The sequence below is a fragment of the Schistocerca nitens genome, chromosome 7 (assembly GCF_023898315.1).
Source record: "Schistocerca nitens isolate TAMUIC-IGC-003100 chromosome 7, iqSchNite1.1, whole genome shotgun sequence".
Taxonomy (NCBI): Eukaryota; Metazoa; Arthropoda; class Insecta; order Orthoptera; family Acrididae; genus Schistocerca; species Schistocerca nitens.
Genome location: NC_064620.1, coordinates 120,655,540 through 120,676,313, shown reverse-complemented (window position 1 = coordinate 120,676,313; position 20,774 = coordinate 120,655,540). Strand labels below are relative to the sequence as shown.

The 20,774-nt window shown below is 40.6% G+C and overlaps 1 protein-coding gene across 1 annotated transcript in view; it reads left to right on the top strand.

Annotated features, from left to right (window-relative positions):
• LOC126194772 (selenoprotein N-like) overlaps window positions 1-20,774 on the top strand; it is a 145,112-nt gene that overhangs the window by 10,611 nt on the left and 113,727 nt on the right. Inside the window, exon 2 of the mRNA XM_049933061.1 lies at window positions 12,257-12,346. Coding sequence (XP_049789018.1) covers window positions 12,257-12,346 — 90 coding nt within the window. The remainder of the gene's footprint in view (window positions 1-12,256; window positions 12,347-20,774) is intronic.

Sequence of the window (20,774 nt, the reverse complement as noted above, 5' to 3'; positions counted from 1 at the left end):
GGTAATTACAAACGAGCATTCTGAATGATTATCGACAACTGGCTCGTGATTCAATGGGTTCAGTTTGTGAGGTAATGGGCGAGATATGGCGCCCTGAAAATATTCTAAGTTCAGAGTTGGTGCGGCCACACGGGCCGTTCGGCAAGCCAGGGTTTGTCAGCGACCACTTGGTGCTGTACATTAGCCGGAACAAGAGGGGTAGCCCCAGCGCATGGTCCAGGCCGACCGCGTGGCTGAGAATTGCATGTTAACGCTGTGTTGCGGGAGGTGCTTTGTGTCGATAAAGGAGATTTGTATGCTGGGAGTGCCAAACATGGGGGACTTTGTGAAAACATAATGGCAGATATTTCACAGTTCATGTAGAAATTAATAATAGCCAGAGGAAACCTCAAAAAGAAACTTGTAAACTACCATTATTTGCACGACAATTCTGATGGTGTAATTAGATTTTCAATATCTTTGTTAGTTTAAAGTTTAGTATCTGACTGTAAATTATACAAGTAACACCCAGCAACGATTTTCTAAAATCGAAACGGTTTATCCAATTTTGTTGATCGACATGTCTTTAGAAAGCTAGTGGTGTAAACCTAAACTGGTATGAAATACATGCATGTACCTTGAATAGTAAATGAGTTCTTGGAGGTCAAAGTGGCCGATTACTACTGATCGCCTCTGGCCACAAGTACTCCACAGTTATGTGAAAAAAACGGTAGCAGCATGCTTATAAATATATTTATTCATCTATGCCTTTGTTTACATCTGATATATACTGTTCATGATGAAATTGGTCAAATATTTACTGTTTTAGAAAGCACAGAGACATTAGGCTACTGGCCTGCTCTTGTTTCTGTTCCTTTGATATGTTTATTTGATTTGTTTATGGATTTAATAATGTGTGTTAGAGCATGGCTATGGTCCATCCATAGGAATACTTATTTAATTTCAAGTTATTTAAATGTAAACCAGTATTTCGTATGTGTGTTTGTGAGTGTGCGTTAGCTTGAAGAAATGGCGGGTGCGCTCTAGCCAATCACAGTGCTCGTTAATGGGGAGACTGGGTGGAAGTGGGGAGGAGTGCTGGACAGGACAAGGGGTGCTGGGTGTGGAGAAGGACGGTCAGTCACAGGAAAGACTGGGACAGTGGAGCAGTTTGCACATGGTGGCGGGAGATAGAAATATTTTGTAGTGCCAACTTGTGCACTAGAGACTTCCTTGGCTTCTGCAGTGAAGGTGTAGTTTGTGTTTAGAAGTGAATATCTTGTGAGCTGTGTTGTTGTTGTTCATAACTAATTACATGAAGTAGGAATCTATTGTTTCCCTGTTATTCCAGCAGGACCATTTACACTAATAAGTGTTTGCAGTAATAAATGGCATTCTTAAAGGTATCATACACATCATTTAAAATCGTTAAAAATAGTACCTGCAGATTTTATTTAATTGCACTCTTTCATATATAAATTTCTACATTACATTCAAAAGTCACAATTGTCGAATGATAAGAATCTTCGACCATTTGTTTCATGTGTATATTCATATTGTATACTGTAGCCTCAGCAGTATCTCGCTTGTAATGCAGCAACTACATATTCCAGCCCATAGACAACAAAACCAGCCAAAACTTTTAATATTTCAACTCTGAGTCTGAGGGTATGTAGTTGAGGGTCACACACCATTTTTATTTTTGAAAGCCCGCAAGTTCCTGTCATTCATAATCTCAACAATTACCAACAGCAGCATTCAATGCAGAAGCAAAAGTATACTGGAAGTCCACTTGTACCAATACATAACAAACAAGTACCTGCTGCGTTAGCATTGGAGACACTGCCTTGAATAACAGTACACAATCAAATCTGATGTGTTCATGGTGAAGGTTAACACCGTTAAAATTTCAGCATTGGTTGTTAAAGATGGATCATTCTCAATATAGACACTTGCAGAGATTCAGTTACTGTATGTTGTAGCAGGATGTACCACTTGGAAAGCTGATGGAAATAAGTTGCAACAGTCACAATCCTAATTGGACAGAAACTTGTAGATATTCACTAAATGGCACACTTCACTTTAAGACAATGATGTTTTATTGGTCAGCACAAGAAGATACACAACTTAATATCACATCTATTGTAATCTTGCTTGTTATTGCTATGTAATCCACTTCTGGTAACTGCAAACACAGCAGTGTCTGTGCTGGGGCAGGTAGAGGCACAGGTACTGACTACTGGAGAATGTGGTCTTCCCAGCATTGGTCATTCGCAACATTACCAGCAGATAGGTGTGGAGCGACCTGCCGGCTGTGGTCACCACCCTACACCCCCTACAACGAAAAAAAAATGTTTTTGCTGACATGAACTATGAATGTCTGCTGGGTCGAAACAGAACCACACTTCCCTTCTGTAATGTGTTTCTGTTGTGGCTGGATGGATTGGCTGCTGTTGTGGGGTGACTGCTGCAGTTGGATTGATGGTGGCTGGTCAGTTTCCAGGCAGGACACACTGCTCTGGATGGCGGCTGCAGTGTGGTGGACTGTGGCAGTGGCCACCTGGTGTACCTGTCAATTGACATGAGACAGTACCAACAGTTACACAATCCTAGCAAGTCTAGGTGAATGTGTGAGAATCGTGCCTCTGAGCTGTCAAAACTCACGAGTGGAGCTCGTACTTGCCATGTTACTTTGCACTTTTGACATGCAATGCAGTTCTGAGTCCTCGTACGGTAGTCCTGTATGTTGGGCCTCACAAAATGCTGTGTTACTGGTACCCTCATAGCACAAATTGCCAGTTGGCTGAGACACTGCAAAGAATCAAAAACCCACTGTCGGATAAGGGCAGGTACGCATGGCTGTTGTCAGCCTGCTGACTCGTCTCAGTACATCAGCTCCTCAATGCCTAGCAGTGGCATATGACGCAAGTGCAGAGCCACCCTGTCTTTAAACATATCATCCAAATCCTTGTCATCATTTTGTGCCACTGCCAGTTTGGCGAAAGAGCAATGCTCTTGGCCACCGTATTACGCAGAACTGTTAGCAGCCTGTGAAGCACATACATACTTAAGATTCGTGGTGGAAGGACATGCCTAGACTATATATCAGACCATTGGCCATGGAAGTTTGCATTTTCACAGCCACAAAATAATTACCTCCCCCTGGCTATGCAAACCAACCACCTCAATTTTATTTTGTAGTTTACGACAGACATTGGGCATGTAAGGGTTCACAAAATGACACCTTTGATGCCTGGTCTAGAGAAGAAGGAATTTCTTCACCAGTGAATTTCGGCAAACTGGCAGCAGCACAGAATGACAAGAAGTTGGAGGACCTGCTTAAAGGTAGGATGACTCCACACTTGCATCCTATGCCACAGCCGTACACCGAGGAGCTGATGTACTGAGATGAGTCAGCAAGCTGACAGTGGCCTTCTACGACAGTGGGTTTTCAATTCTCTGCACAGCTCACCTGCCCGGGAATTTGCACTATGAGGGCACCAGTAACAGCATTTTGTGTGGCCCAGTATACAGGACTGCTATAAGAGGACTCAGACCTGTGTTGCCTGTCAAAAGTGTGAAGTAACATGGCACATAAAACTTCCACTCAGGAGTTTTGACATCCCGGAGGCACTATTCTCACACATTCACCTGGACTTGGAAGGACCACGTAACTGCTGGTTCTGTCTCACAGCAATTGACAGATACACCAGGTGGCCAGTGTCACATTCTGCCACATTGCAGCCAGCATCCTGCCTGGAAACTGACCAGCTACCATCAACCCAGATGCAGCACCAGCCAATCCACCATCATGCAGCCACAACAGAAACGCGTTACAGAAGGGAAGTGTGGTTCTGTTTCGACCCAGCGTACATTCATAGTTCATGTCAGCAAAAATTTTTTTCTGGTAGGGGGTGTGCTGTGGTAACCACAGCTGGCAGGTTGCTCCACACCTATCTGCTGGCAACGTTGCGAATGATGAATGCTGGGAAGACCACATTCTCCAGTAGTCAGTACCTGTTCCGTACCTGCCCCGGCACAGACACTGGTGTGTGTGTGTATGTGTGTGTGTGTGTGTGTGTGTGTGTGTGTGTGTGTTTGTGTGTGTGTGTGTGTATGTATGGGCGCGCGCACGCGTTCAAAGTTACTGTGCGCGCCCTCAGTTACCAGAAGTGCATTACATAGAAATAACAAGCAAAACTAAGACAGTTCATGTGATATCGGTTGTGTATATTCTTGTGCTGACCAGTGAATCATCATTATCTTCAAGTGAAGTGTGCTGTTTAGTAAGTACCCAAAGGTTTCTATTTGTTATCATCTTCTAGTTAGGGTAGTGTCTTTTGCAACTTTTTTCCATACAGACATTCAGCTGTCCAAGTGGTAGATCATGCTACAACATACAGTAACTGACACGCTCGTACACTTCACATGTTAGGCATTTCCCGTCACTGTGGTATTTGATCTCTGCAAGTTTCTATGTTGAGAAAGCTTCATCTTTCCCTACCAGTGGTGAAATGTAAACAGTGATAACATGAACACATCGGGCTTGATTCTGTATTGTTATTCAAGGCAGTATCTCCAATGCCAATGCAGCAGGTACGTGTTTGTTATGAAACAATATTGGTAAAATTGCTGTACTTCGGCTTCTCCACTGCATGCTGCTTTGGTAACTGTTGAGATTATGATGGGAATTGAACCCAATGAATCACGAGCCAGTAGTCGGCAGACATTCAGGATTTGGGCTTCACTAGACATCAGTCTGTCGGCATATCCAGTTTCTTCCATTCTCATTCATTGGTCCCACCAACTTGCAACCAGACTGCCATATAGTCTAGGCATCTCCTTCCACCACGAATCTGAAGTATGTAACTGCTTCACAGGCTGCTAACAGTTCTGCGTAATATGGTGGCCAAGAGCATTGCTCTTTCACCAAACTGGCAGTGGCACAAAATGACACCAAGGATTTGGATGATCTGTTTAAAGACAGGGTGGCTCTGCATTTCATCATATGCCACTGCTAGGCATTAAGGAGTTGATGTACTGAGACAAGTCAGCAGGCTGACAACAGCCATGCGTACCTGCCCTTATCCAACAGTGGGTTTTTGATTCTCTTCCATACTGGAAACAAATCAATTTGCATACTCTGCCAAAAGATATTAGATTCAGTGAGACTCAATGGCTACAATATGTTACCCAGTTGGTTGCGGCCAACAGAAACGATTACCAACAACTGCTCACAACAAAAGAGCCTGATACACTGAAAGTGCACCTTAGCTCAAAATCAGTTTATAAATAGATATGATTCACACGTTTCCCCTTCAGACCTTGTACTGCCCAAAGTATTCATTTATGACCATTGATTAGGGTACTCTACCATCTGTATAATTTTGTCTAAAGGTTTGGGACACCCAATGTATACATTGTGTACCTCAGATTCCATCACTTTGGAGGACCTTTAGGCAATTGGGCTGGATTTATGTATTCACATGTAAATTAAGAAAGAATTACAAACTTGTGGTTAGCAGAAGGAACAAAAATTGGGGTTAAATGTCCTGTCATTGGAGAGGCAGTTATGGACTAATGTGCCCAGTACTACCAGTGCTGCCTTTATTTATATGTATAATGTTACTCATCCCGTAGACCCCCCTCGCACAAACACAGTGCAAGTCACCAAGCATTTGATGAATCAGTTTTGCACATGAATTGCACTTTCTAGTACCCTATTAATAAATCAAATCATGCCACTTGTTTTACCCACTGCACTCATTTGTAGTCGTTATATTCCACCTTGGAGAGGTTTTGCAGTAATTGCATGTAACACAAATTTCATAAAACAAATACAAAGTATTAAATTTCTATCTAACATAGCATCAGTGACAGAGAGCAAAGTATCATTCATCCTGGGGACTGAAAGGTTTTCAATACTTGTCACTTTTCCTCAAAAGTGAATGCGTGCGTGCTTGCATGCGCGTGAAGTGTAAACCTCTTGAGAACCAGTCAACTCCCACCCGTGATTATCTGAAGTATTGAATTCCCATGTATAAATCATTGTATCTCTCAAATTGTTTGTTGTATGATGATACAGGTAATTTTTCTGATACATTCAGTGTTGTGTATGTGGATACTGTCAGCAAAATTTGCTGCAAATAGAGTTTCTAGTAAAGAAGTAGTAAACTGCATTTGTAAGTGTGAACAGCAAAAATGTAGTAAGCAATAAACTTTGTTCCTTTCATAATTTTGTGAGGGATGTCAGCTAGAAAATTTTGTAAATATTTGAAATTATATGCCAAGTTTCTTGAAAGTCACTATGTGCTCTCATTCTCAAATAATGGATGAATATAGTCTGCCTCAAGACATATACACAGTTTCTAACTGTAGTCATAGACTTTTTGTATCAAACTTTTAACATATGATTAAAATTCTGTCAACAACTGTTTGAAATATTAAAAAGCGAATGTTTGTTGCCCCTGGAAACTTCTAAACAGGCAACCTACTACTCAGAACATGCCCCAGGTTAGCTGTTTGATAATATAGATACCATTAAGTACAGTGAGAGATGGGATCAGCTGAACCCACAGATACCAGATTTCGGCTTCATCCAGTTACGCAATGATGTTCAGGCTTTTTATGTCGTGTGTGCAAAGAGGAAGAGATCAGCAGATTGGCAAAACTATTTTTGTGTCTATATTTTTTTTAAATATATGTTGTGACAATGGTCCAGTGAGTAGAGCACTAAAGTTGAGTCAATGTAAGTTGATCTCTGAAAGTTGCATTGGGATGGATAGGACGGCAACGTCAACCAGTCACATAACATGATTTTGTAAACATCTCTATGGCAGTGCTTCAGTGTTCTTACAGCTCTATAGATAGCTGCTGTTTTTGCTTGCAGCCATTCGTGCTTCACAGTTGAAAGGTAGCAACAGTACCGAGAGATATTGGGATCTTCTTATTCCATCTCAACTGCAGGCTTCATTGCTGGAGGCCCTGCTTTCAATCCCCGTAGGAGCAGAGATTTTTCCTTGTTCCATCCCCTCAAAAGTGGTCCCAGGTCCACGAAGCCTGTTGTGAATTTGAGTCCTGGGGATATTTCCCAGGGGTGGGGGCAACCAGGGAAATGGGCTCACCATCCTTCCCTTTCTAGTGCCATGGCGAATGAAAGATTGCATGCTACATACAGTCAGACCAGAAGCTCATGCACAGGCTGTGCCACAGATTCTAAGATTGTGGTGACAGACTGATGTGTAAATAAGTCCAAGGTATAGGTTAGGTTGAAAGGCAACACTTTGGCCGTGAGTTGGTGAGGCCAATGAAAACTAATACAAAATTTTAGTTGTGGTGGCATACTGATATTTAGTGTAGCCCGAGACCTAGGTTAGACTGCAATGTGACCGATTGGTTGAGAGTTAGCAATGTGGTATCAAAGGCTTTAGTTTATCTGAAAGATGTGCTATTGTGAAAGATGCAACAGTAGCGACTGTCACATGTACTAATGCTTAAAAATTGGGATGTTAAATGTTTTTAATCAGTGATTTTTTCTTTCAAACAGGCTGTTAAATGTTTTTAATTGGCAATTTTTTTGAACGGGCTAAGCTACACATCAGTCTGTTACCACAGCCATAGCCCTTGGCGTCACCAATTCACATAAAGTCACCTTCCGATCTAACCTAGACCTCAGGCAAAACTACAGATCAGTACAAGGAGGTTTTATTTATTGCCATATTCCATGGTTTTGCCAACTCAGAACAAAACTGTTACCTCCCAACCTAATGTATACCTCAGGCTAAGGTACAGATCAATGAGTCACCACAACCAATTTTTTTTCTCCACTTTCTTTGGCTTTTTGGAACTAACAACAAAACTGAATACACATACCAAAAGTGACTTACATCAGCCATTAAAATTGTCACTGGCCAAAGCTGACTCATATGAAATATTCCCCTTGACCCCTGTTTGTCTTACTAGAGCACCACTTGGCTGTACCATCCAATTTTTAGTTGTTCTCTGATAGCATGTCAGCATGAACAGTTGCCTTAACTGTGTTGGTACCTAAATTGTCAGGTGAATATGGAATTAGTCATTTCAGAGAAGCATTGGGGTAATCACACAACAATGAATGAATTGGCTTGGAAAACAAGGCTGGGAACCTTCTCATACAGATTTCGAGACTGCCTTTTTCTGGGACAGTGAAATGATGGTTCCATGTTAAGTGTGTGGTGGTGTACATCTGTCAGTACTGACATTATTAGTACTACTGTTTTGTTGTGCCATTCAAATTTGATTAAAATAGCTCTGTGGAGGTGCTTTTGGCCATTGACATCGCACTAATGCCACAACACATTGTGGACAGCAAAGTTACTTTCTCAGTTGCAGCTAGCAAAGATCTCACATGAGCACGAGTCATTAGAAAGCAAACTAATTTTGGCAGGCAGACTTCTAGCCCTGCTTTAACTCATTGGCTAACAATGACCAGATCCACCTGGGTCAGAGACCACACTGCTACAGCCAGCTGCAGGTATCCTACCACAACCAAGTGTTCAGACGCCACTGAGGATGACATCCTCACATCTGCTGGGTTAGTGACCCCTCCGGCCAGTCAAAACAAACAGGCAGCCAGGTGTTAACAACACTCTGCACTCAGACAGAGACACACCCATGCCCCTGTTGGTACATTGGCATTGTTGCATTTCAGTGATAAAGCATGCAAGTGCATGGCACCTTGCAATCACTCATATATTTTCTTGTTGATACTGGGTCTGGAGTGAGTGACATACCATGTGAGTTACCACTGCCACAATAAAACTTTTATCATCTTTCCAACTCCGCACAGCAAACATTTCACATAGTGAAGCATATACAATCACATCTCAAATCTTGGGCTTGGATTTATAACACATATTTTCGTGGCAGTTTTTCCTTGCTGACCTCAAGGAACCATTACTAGGGGGCTGACTTTCTAAGACATAATCATCTCACCCCTGATTTGGAACACGGAACTCTTCTACACTGCAACAACGGACATTTCATAACTGTAATCATTGGCACACCATCGCTATTCACACAGCCGCCTTTCATGCACACAAGCTCACAAATTCTTTATTCAGTTGACAAAAGCAAATATGATCAGCAGATAATTTGAGACTGCCTGACATCAGCATTAGAACTGCAGCAACTTACTCAGCACTTCCTCACTGAAATAAGAAACACTTCACCTAAAAGAGAGCCACACTACATATCACAGAATTTGCGCACCTACAAACAAGATCACTGCTACACATTCATACTTGGATTGGCTTGCTAGAAAACAACCTCATCATTTTGACATTATCACCATGAATGAGTCAGAGTGTGAGGGGCGGCCAGCAACACACACGCCATCGGAGCAGCCTGTAATATCTACACTGGCAACAACACAAGTCGGTACAGTGAACCTTTCTTGCAGTGCCTGTGCACCTACTGTATGTGTTTCCATTTCGTACCACTAGATTCAAATATGCAGTGTAGGCAAAGTGCTATCAGTAACAGAACTGTTCATAAAACCATGCTGGACCCACCAGTCCAACATAAGGCACACAGATTATCTCCAGATAAACTTTCAGCAGCCAAATTGGCTATTAATGACTTGCTGCAAGCCACATAATCAGATTGTCCAATAGTCCCCAGTCCTTGCCCATTCATCTCATACATAAGAAGAATGGCACATGTAAATTGTGCAGCAACTGTGGGCTCTTAACTCAGACAGTTATCGAATCCTGAATATTGAGTACGCTCGTAACTTAACAAGCATTTCAGTGTTCAGTGTGATGGACTGTAAAAAAGCTTATTTTCAGCTTCCCGTGAACCAAGAGGACATACCAGAAGTGGTTATTATCACATCTTTTGGACTTTCTGAATTCCTGTACATGCCATACAGACTCAAAAATGCAGTCCAGACTTGGCAAAGGTTCACAGACAATATTGCTTTAAAGTTTTCCTTTTGCTTCACATACTTCATGATATTTGTCTTCTCTGATTCTTATCACAAGCATGAAGAGCATCTCAAACTAGTCTCGATGCCTTACACAATCTCAACATCACAGTCAGTGACAGTAAATGTCAACTGTGACAGACAGAGATTACCTTCTTTGGCCATTCGTTTTTCAGTGATAGCATAGAGCTCATTACTATGGCCACAAAACTTTGAAGGATTATGTCAATTTCTCAGCCTGGTAAACTTTTATCACGGACACCTACCCCATGCAGCTGCCAACCAGGTACCACTGACAGAAGCATTAGCAGCAGCCAAACAAGACATGCAAAAGAAATATTCAAAGGACATTGCAGATGTGACAAATTAAAGACTGCTTTTCTCAGGATAAGCTGTTAGCATACACACTACCCACCGTACACCTGTTGATCCTCAGATGCAAGTGATTTCATCACTGGAATGGTTTTCCAGCAAGTAGCAAAAATACAAGAGCCACTATACTCCTTTTTCAAAAAGTTGACAGACTCCCAGTGTAAGTGGTCAGCTTAAGAAAGTGAACTGTTAGCAGCGTATGAAGCAGTATGGCACTTTGAAGATGGTGTAGAGGGCAGGCCTTTGACCATCTATACCAGTCATCATCCTCTGGCGGATTGCATTTACAATCAGCAAAATATTGTTGCTCATAGTGTTTTTGCCATTTAGGTTATTTGCACAATTCACAATGGATGTTTGACATCTTCATTGCACATTCAATGTCATTGCAAATTATTTCTCTAGGAGTTATGTACTCATGGTGGATATTAATTATGAGAAACTATCAGAAGCATTGCTACAGGACACATAATTTCGTGAACTCCAGCACAACACACCACCATGACCAGTTTGCACATAGAATGCTACACAGTTGCTGTCTATTCAACCCAAGTACTGTGTGATTTTCACAGAATTATATTTGACTACTAGTACCGCTGAACAAGAGCAGAGTCATCTTTGATAAACTACACAGGCTGTCCCATCCAGGGATACACTCAACAGTGAAACTTGTCACGAACTGATTTGTGTGGCCAAATGCCAGAAAAGATTGTAAAACTTGGATGCAAGCATGTTGCTGCCTGCCACACTCTAAGACAGGACAGTATGTGCAACCACAACATGATTGTTATTTAATCACTATGGGCCACTTTCAGCATATCCACCTAGACCTTGTCAGATCCCTCTCTCACTCAGGTGGTTTTAATTGTATCCTTTCAGAAATTGACAGGGTAACTCACTGGGTTGAGGCTATAACATTATATATCACTGCAGTAACAACAACAACAACAACAACAACAAAAGCATTTGTCGGTTTATGGCTTTCCTGTTTTGGCTGTCCTGCCTCAATAATGACTGATCAAAGGGAGATAATTTGAATCAGCACTTTTTACTGATCTATCACTTGTGTGGTGTTTCATGCTTTCAAACCACACCTTACCACTCTCAAAGTAATGGACTAGTGGAACACTGGCACAGCATACTCAAACTAGCCCTCATGTGGAGGAGACTGGACAGAAGCTCTGCCAATGGTGCTTTTAGGCATGTGTTTAGTGTATAAGGAAGACCTCCACACATCCCTAGCGGAAGTCCTTCACAGGAACCACTAACTCTACCAGCAGACTTGAGTCATTTCAACCACCAACAGAGAAAAAACTCCTGCTCATCAGCAAGGTGAAGTGCCACATTGCTCATCTCCAGATACCACTCTTGCAAGCATGTGGGCCACATAAAATCACTCTCGCACTCTCTGGTCAGCAGTGCAGCTGTCTGCTGTAAGGACTATCTTTGCATTCAGCTAGTTCTGAGCTTCAGCTGTATTCACTTTCGATCTTATGTATTGCTACCAAGCAATAAAGTGAACCTATTCTGTATTTGTGGTTTCAATCATTATATCATAAGCATTCTCACCAGGATCCTCTGGACAACTTTAGAGACCACACTAGCAACGTAAGATCTGATGTTTCCAGTATGTCTGTGGCACTCTATGAAGAGTACAACATGTTGATAATAGATTTCAGTGAGTCCAAAACTTTGTGGCAATTTCATAGTAAATGAAAGGTACAGCATAATTAAAAACTTGTGCTGGTGCATTTTATATTGTCTTCATAGATCAGCATAAGTACCTGTTGATATTATGAGAATAGAAGTCCTTTAGTACACTAAAAAATTCAACACATTTGTCTTTATCAGAAGTAATAAGATTGGGAAATATAACACAATTTGAAAAATATGCCTGAAATATATGTGCACTGAATACAGTGATTTCCTAAATGTTTGCAGGTAGAATCAGAAGAGAGGAGAGATGGGGAGGTTATTATCAAATGCTCATTTACTCCACTGCTGCTGTCATCTATGGAAAGTGAACTGTCTGTAAGTGTTTCCTTAGAGAATAAATTACTCTTTACATTTAACAGTAGTACTGTTCATTAGTTATTACACTAAAGAGAAGTATCATGTATGTATTGAAGATAATGTGTAGTGGAATACTTAATGGCAAATACTGAATCTGAGATCCTGGAAAATGTTTTTGGTTAAAAATGTCTAGAGCAAAATAATCAGAGGACAATAGCAGAAAATTGAGAAAAAAACAGTAATATTCTTCAGAGTTGCTGGTGCTGTAGAATTCAAAAGAGGAGGAGCAAGCATCTGTAACATACTCAGTGACTGAATGTTACACTGCCTTAATTTTAGCATTTGCCACATTGTACTTGGAGCAGGTAAATTCTTCCTGACCATCCAGCATGAAAACTTTTTTCCTAATAAAAACAGAATCTTTCTTCTGTATCGTAAAGATATAATGAACACAAGTACCAGTTAAAGGCAGAGCAGCCAAAATATTTTGACCACTGCACAGTGAGATCGAACACTGCCCAGTGGCATCACAGGCACACGATGTGGTAAGGAAAATATATAAGTGAGCAGAGACAAATTTGGACTAATTCTAATGATAAGGGCCACAAATGGAGAAATCTGCTGACTTAAGTGACCTTGACAAAGGGCAGATTGTTCTGACCAGGTGCCTGGGTATTTTGGAAATGAATAACCTGGTCAGCTGTTTGCTTGCTATTGTCATGAGCACCTATGGAAAGTGATTGAAGAATTGTGAAATCACAAGTAGGTGACAATATTTTGGACATTCATGCCTCATCACTAACTCACTTGTAATTAGATAACTTTAATTTCAATCTTTTGATGGTGGTTAGAAATTAAGTTTCGCTGCATTTGAAACTTTTGTAGCCTGGACAGGTTTCAAGAGGTTTGAGTAAGGTTATAGCAATCTATTAAATAGTGTAGGTGATACCTTTTTTACCTTAAGTTTTATATATATAGCTACAAAACTGAACAGTTAACAATAAAACATTATTTTGACTGGTACAAGTTACATTTCACAAATGCTGACCTAAAACTGGAACTTACAAAGACTGCTCCATAACTGCTCCTTACAAAAATTACTCCATAACTGCCTCACATTGTCATTGCGATTCATCTTAAATGACATCACAATACTCGCTTATATAGCCACATTACTGAAAATGGCAAATTCTTTTACAACTAAAAATAATAATCTTGGCAAAAGTTATGAACATCATAAATGATTTTATAATATAAGTATACTTTAAGTATAATAATAATTCAGAGTATTCTACAATGTTTGTGAGAAAGTGCACTGAATTATTTCTTATAACAATGTTCCTAACTAATATATAGTTTACTTCCAAATTACAATCAGTAAATTAGTGCTAATGTAACCTTACTGTCTGTGTGTGAATTGTGTTCCACAGTACATACGACTTTCAGTGTAGAAAGTTATTAAGACTTGATGCTATTACTGTTGATAGGACAATGATGCAAAAAATATTCTAAAATTCACTAGTATATATAATAATGTTGTGTAGGTGATTGAAAGTTACATAAATATCAAATGTAAATTGAAACTGAGTTCAAAACAATGGTCAACATATCAATGCACAAGCTAAACAATGCGCACAGTGTGTGATTAGAATGTTCTGCTGCAGTATTGGGTTTTAAAGTTGACATGGGATCAATCAGATCATTAAGTGTAATCACCCTCTGCCATGTTACACATGCCTCTGCTATGCAGGCACAGGTATTTCGGAGCAATCATTTAATACACATTGTTGAAGATGGATCTCCACAGCAGATCATGGATTCCCATGTTGACCTATCAGCACCACCACCACCATCTTATTCCTATTCTTCTTCTTCAGTTATGATTGCAGTGGGCATAGGATCGTAGAGGCTGGACCAGGGATCAATGGAGATGTCGCCTGGTTGAATGAATCACATTTTTTGTTGCACTAGGTCAGTGACCATGTTGAGGTACGCCATTGAGGTGTACAGCTGCTGGGAACATGGTATGCACCACACACACAGTTTGGTGATTGCATTATTATACTATGGAGGACATTCGTCTGGGCTTTGATGGGACATCTGGTTGTAATCAAAGGCACCACAATAGGTTTGGACTATGTGGATATTACTGCAGGCCACCTGCATCCCTTCATGCTTGATGTCTTCCCCAGCAGCATAAGTGGCCTCTCACAAGACCAGAAAATGCTACCATGATTTAAAGAGTATGATAGTGAACTCCACAATATAGGGAAAGATAGATTGCTACCTACCGTAAAGACGACACATCACATTGCAGACAGGCACAATTAAGATACATACAGCTTTCAGCCATAGACTTTCAGTAATGAGGACACACACACACACACGACTGTCAACTCCGGCACGAGATGCTACAGTTGGCAGTCGTGTGTGTGTGTGTGTGTGTGTGTGTGTGTGTGTGTGTGTGTGTGTCCTCTTTATTGATGAAGACTCTGGTCGAAACCTATAGGTGAGTGTCTTTTAATCATCTGCAACTTGATGTGTCTTCCTTACAGTAAGTAGCGACCTATCTTTTCCTACATTGTTGCTATTCCTACCTGGAGTTTCCATTGTTTGATACTGAACTCACATTGCTGTCTTCACTACCAACTTCACCTGAACTTAACATGATGGAACATGTCTGGGATGTCATCAATTTCTACATTTTTGGTTGTATTCATTAATGTAATGTGGTGTAACTACCATTTCTGTTATAAGAACCTAATTATTTCAATAAATAATACTCAGAATGAAAATTTGTATATTGTTGTTTGAATGCTGGTACCCATCAGTTACATATTAACTTCACTGGAATACTGTAAAATGCAAAATGATGTAGATGATATATCTGTATGATGTAAAAAGTGGCAATTGACTCTAAATAATAAAAAGTGTGAAGTCATCCACGAGTACTATAAAAAATTCACCAAATTTCAGTTACACCATAAACCATACAAATCTAAAGGCTGTAAACTTAGGGATTTTAATTATGAATAACTTAAATTGGGAGAATAACGTAGATAATGTTGTGGGGAAGCAAACCAAAGACTGTGATTTATTGGCAAGACATTTAGAAAAGTCATGGGTCTACTAAAGAGACTGCTTACACAACGCTTGTCAGCCCTCTTCTGGAGTGCTGCACTGCAGTGTGGGATCCATGTCTCAGAGGATTAACAGAGGACATTGAAAAAAGTCAGAGATCATCATCTCATTTGGTATTATCATGAAGTAAAGGAGAGGGTGCCATGGATATGATACATGAATTGGGATGGCAGTCATTAAAACAAAGGTATTTTTCACTGTGGCAGGTCCTTCTCGCATCTTGTCATAAAATTTCAATCACCAACTTTCTCCTCAGAGTGTGAAAATATTTTGTTAGTGCCCACCTACATAGAGATAAATGATCATCATAATAAAATAAGATAAATCAGAGCTCACACAGAAAGATTTAAATGTTCGTTTTTCCTGTGTGCTCTTTGAGACTGGAACAGTAGAGGAGCAGCTTAAAGGTCATTTGATGAACCTTCCGCCAGGCACTTAATTGTGAATCACAGAGTAATCATGTATATGTGTATTGTACAGTTTGTGCACTTTAACTTGGCACCTCTCTGGTTGGTGTCGCTCCAGAATGTTTATGCTCTTTAGCAACCTTTGCTATCTGACAAAAGTATACACCGTAGCCATTGTGATTCCAGTGTTGATTCCTGTGTGATGTTGTTCATAGTAATTGACAACTTTATCTACAAAAATGAGTGAACAGGCTGTATGTGGTCCTTCTAGAGACTCACAACCAACTCCATGTGCTCAGATGATTCCTTTCCAAAAGAGGAAGACTGTTATTCAGTGTGATGTGAGGAAAGTAATGTGTCATTCAGTACTGCGACAGAGAAAAGATGACAAAAGCACTGTTACACTTGCTTAACAAGTCTCCTAAAAGAGCAGCCATGTATACAGGGAAAAGTAAGGGCAGTCCAAAAAGGCAGAGGGATTTTATGGGGAACTCATCCTGGCAAATAACTGGTTACTACTGGCAAGAGATGATAAGTCTGAAATATATTTCTTTGTTTTGCTGCATAATGTGTGTCAAGTACAAAAATAATTTCCTGAAATAGCTACATTTAAATCTTTCAATGAACATGGTAAATCAAATTATTAAGACAATATAATCCATTAATCAGTTTATATTACTGTTTATCTACTTTAATTCATCTCTTACAGTGTTATTAAGTTCAACTTCATTGCTATATTTTTTATTGTGTGAGATGTGCAGAGGCACAAAGCAATTAGGACTTGAAATCCTTATATAGCAAATACAAATTTAGGTCCAATAGTTCTTCCAAATATCTTAGCTGTCTCTCAGCAGCATCTTTACTTGGCATTTTGCACATTGAAGGCATTCCTTCACTCTCAGCATTTTATACATTAGAGCAAATTTATGGTGCATGTGTTGTAGGTGTAAAATACTCTTAAATTATGTGCATTATTATTGCTGAGCCATTTTTTATAGAAGCAAAGTTAAACATTATGTACTACACATGTAATTTCACCTCATTTTGACACATCCACTGTAGAATTCAGTCAGACTTCCTAAAAATTATTTTCATTTTATCCCTCAAAGGTGAACAACTGACAAAGTTCGAACATCATTTGATGATTCAGTAAATTGCTGCCAGTACTGAAAAATAAGATTGACTGGAAATGAAGTGCTACCTGCTTGAGGAAATTATTAAAGTCGATGGGCTTCAAGTGGAAAAAAGATCTAAAATAAGACATTTACTAATAAGACACGCTGGCAGTCTTACCTCATAGTTAAAATTAGAAACATTGGAGAAGTTGGCACTGATATTTTCTACCCTGATGAGACCTAGGTAGAAAACATGAGCTTTGACAAATGCTGGCAGAGGAAAGGATGGCACATGTCATGGTGTGGGGAAGTGCCTCCAGAAGGCACATAGGCAGCATTGCTTCCAAAACTTTTTTTTTTCCTAAAGGAAGCAGAGCTCCAGTTTTGCACCAAATCCACACAGGGTGGACTACCATGGGCAGGTAGGTGTATTCTGTGAATTTTGAGAAATGGTTTGAAAAAAAGGTTTTGGAAACCTATGGCCACAATCTGTCACTGTGTTGTAAAATGCACCATACATTAATAGGAAAGTGGATAAACCAGGCCAAATATGACATGAAGGTGGTGATACTTGAGAGGATGCAGTAATAGCATGTAGGAGGAGGACTTTTATGATTTAGTTCTTTGAAATGGGTCCACAAGAAAGCTCTACTTAGCTGACCAGTTGGTTGCAAGTAAAGATCACAAAAATGTCCAATTGCCACTTTACAGTTGTGCTTTGAATGCTGTTGATTTTGCATGACCCAAATTAAAACAAAAATAGTCACCACCTAGGACTGGGGAATCTACTGCCGAAAGGTGCAGAAGTTGGAAGACTATTATTAGAGGTACAACTGTGTGATGCAAATTGCTTTGGACAACAAATCACTAATGCTGGTTCAGGGAGAATCACTAAATCTGGAGCCTCCAGCATGGACATGGCCACAGACGATTGCAATGAAGCAACTCATCGTTTCATAAGTTTTTGCTTCTACCTAGGCACTTCTTAAAGTTGTCAATAGTAGTGCTTATTTCCATTTTTTAGAACTCAAACATTAAAGTGATGCTTAGTTTCATGGCCCTTCTGTGATGCATCAAGCCATTATGTGTTCATTTCTTTTATAAGCTATAAGCTGGCTGCCCTGGAAGCAATCAGCAGGGCTCGTTCCAATAGCCAATGCACTATCAGCCAATTGCAGGCTTCTGCTCCCAGCATCATCTGCTGAGGTGCCAAGTTAAAAGTGTGCAATCTGTAAGATAGACCCTACCACACAAAATTTTAAATTACTTCTCAGTAAATCAGGAAAGAGGCTCAAACTGTAAAGATATCTAGTCACTGATTGGTAAAGATAAACTGAAGGCTGCAATTAACTGCATAAAAGTATATAGTTTGTAAGCCTTAAAACACAAATTAAGATTAAAATTTTCCACTGTATAAAATTAATACGATATATCCAGTTCAGAATAAAAACAAGGAATAATTTTGCAACTTCTTTGTTCCCTTTAAGCAATGTAAATAGTCTGTGTAAATTTACCTTCCTGTTATTTTTTATATAATTTTATTATTTCTCTTACTTCTAAGCAGCTCACACACACACACACACACACACGTCAGTCTCAGGCAACTGACGCCACTCTGCAAGCAGCAGCAAAAGTGATGGGAGTGGCAACTAGGTGGGGGTAAGGAGGGAGGCTGGCACGGGGAAGGGGGGGGGGGGAGTAGGTTAGGGGTGGCGGACAGTGATGTGCTGTTGGGGAGTACACAGGACAAGGTGGAAAGAGGGTAGGGCATCTACGTGCAGTGAGGGGGTTAAAGAGGTCAGTGGAGAGGAAGGAAAGGGGGGGGGAGGGGGGTAGTGGAAAATAGTGGAAAAGGAGAGAAGTAAAAAGTCTGGGTGTGATGGAGGAATGAAGGCTGTGTATTTCTGGAATTGGAACAGAAAAGGTGCTGGATGGGAGAGGACAGTGACTAACAAGGCTTACGGGAACATAGGATATATTGCAGTGAAAGTTCCCACCTGCACAATTCAGAAAAGCTGATGTTGGTGGGAAGAATCCATATAGCATAGGCTGTGAAGCAGTCATTGAAATGAAAGATGTCATATTTGGCAGCAAGATCAGCACCAGGGTGGTCCACTTGTTTCTTGGCCACAGTTTGTCGGTGATCATTCACGCAGACAGACAGCTTGTTGGTTGTCATGCCCACATAGAATGCAGCACAGTGCTAGCACATTAGCTTGTTGATCACATGACTGGTTTCACAGGTAGCCCTACCTTTGATGGGATAGGTGATGTTTGTGACCAGACTGGAGTAGATGATGGTGGGAGGATCTATGGGACAGGTCTTGTATTTAGGGCTGTTACAGGGGTATGAGTCATGAGATAAGGGATGGGGAGCAGGAGTTGTGTAGGGATGGATGAATATATTGTGTAGGTTTGGTGGCTGGTGGATTACCACTGTGGGAAGGGTAGGAAGGATGGCGGATAGGACATTTCTCATTTCAGGGCATGGCAACATGTAGTTTAAACAAAATTTCACAATATTGTTACATTCCATCCCGGATTTTCCATTGTTCGACATGTTCTACAATCCTCATACAATTGTAACCATTGCTAACAGAGAAATCGCATGATTTCCATCTGGATAACAGAAACAAAAGATTGTAAAGTACACTGCCTCATAAAGTAAAGCATCCAGAAGGGGGAGATGAAGCAAAATGAAACTTCGTGGGTTGAGAGGGTATGTGATGTTACTTCAGTGATTACAAAATCGAATCAAATTTTCATAGAACTTGGCCGTATGATCCCATATATCAGTATATTTTGCACCCACTCTGGCCCAGATGCATGCACTGATTCATTTGGGAAGAGGGTCATAAGGGTGTTGTATCCTGTCCTGGGCAAGCTGGACCCCAACTGTTGTAATTGGTTCTTGGTATCACAGATACTGGTGCTGGAGTGGAATTGACATCCATTCTTGTCCCACATGTTCTGTTGGGAACAGATCTTGGGATCTTGTTGGGCATGGGAGTGGTTCAGCATCACACAGGCAGTTCAGAGAAACATGTGCCACATGTGGACAAGCATTGTTATGCTGAGAAATGGCCTACAAAACATTAGAAGAATGGAACCTCCTCACAGATTGCTGCCACACTTGCCAGCAATTGTCATTCAGGGTAGTGCAAAACCGTGATTCGTCCTGAACACAATGTGATTCCATTTGTCAGCAGTCCATGCTTCCCAGCCACAGCACTACTCCAAATGCAGCCGTCTGTATTGTATTAATGGCAACCTAATCATTGGACAGTAATTCTCTAGTCCTGCTGCTGCTGCTGGCCTGCAACCAATGATGCAGGATGATGCAGAATGTTGCAGGGAGTCCATTACTTGTTCTCAGATGGCAGGCACAGGCGTGAAGAGGTTACTATGTGCTTCATGCACAATATGGTAATCCTCTCTTTTTGTGGTTAGACATGGTCAACAGTAATCTTCACAGTTACGCCTGCCCTCAAATTACCTTGCACTCCAGCTTCAGACCATTGTTACATCCGAATTCCCCACAAATGTGCAATGTTGGACTTTCTACCTGTTGCATAGAATTAAAATTGTGATAATTTGTTTAGTGCTGTACATTTTTTACTAGGCAGTGTGTTTAAGTTACACAGCATGGTGGTGTCGGTGTTGGTGTTCATGTTGGCAGCAGTGGTAGTGGTGGCGGTGGTTGTTGTTTTGGGAAGAAGGAGAAAAGAACAGGAGGAATAAATCATTGAAAAACTAAATCAATAATTCCGGCATTTTAATGGA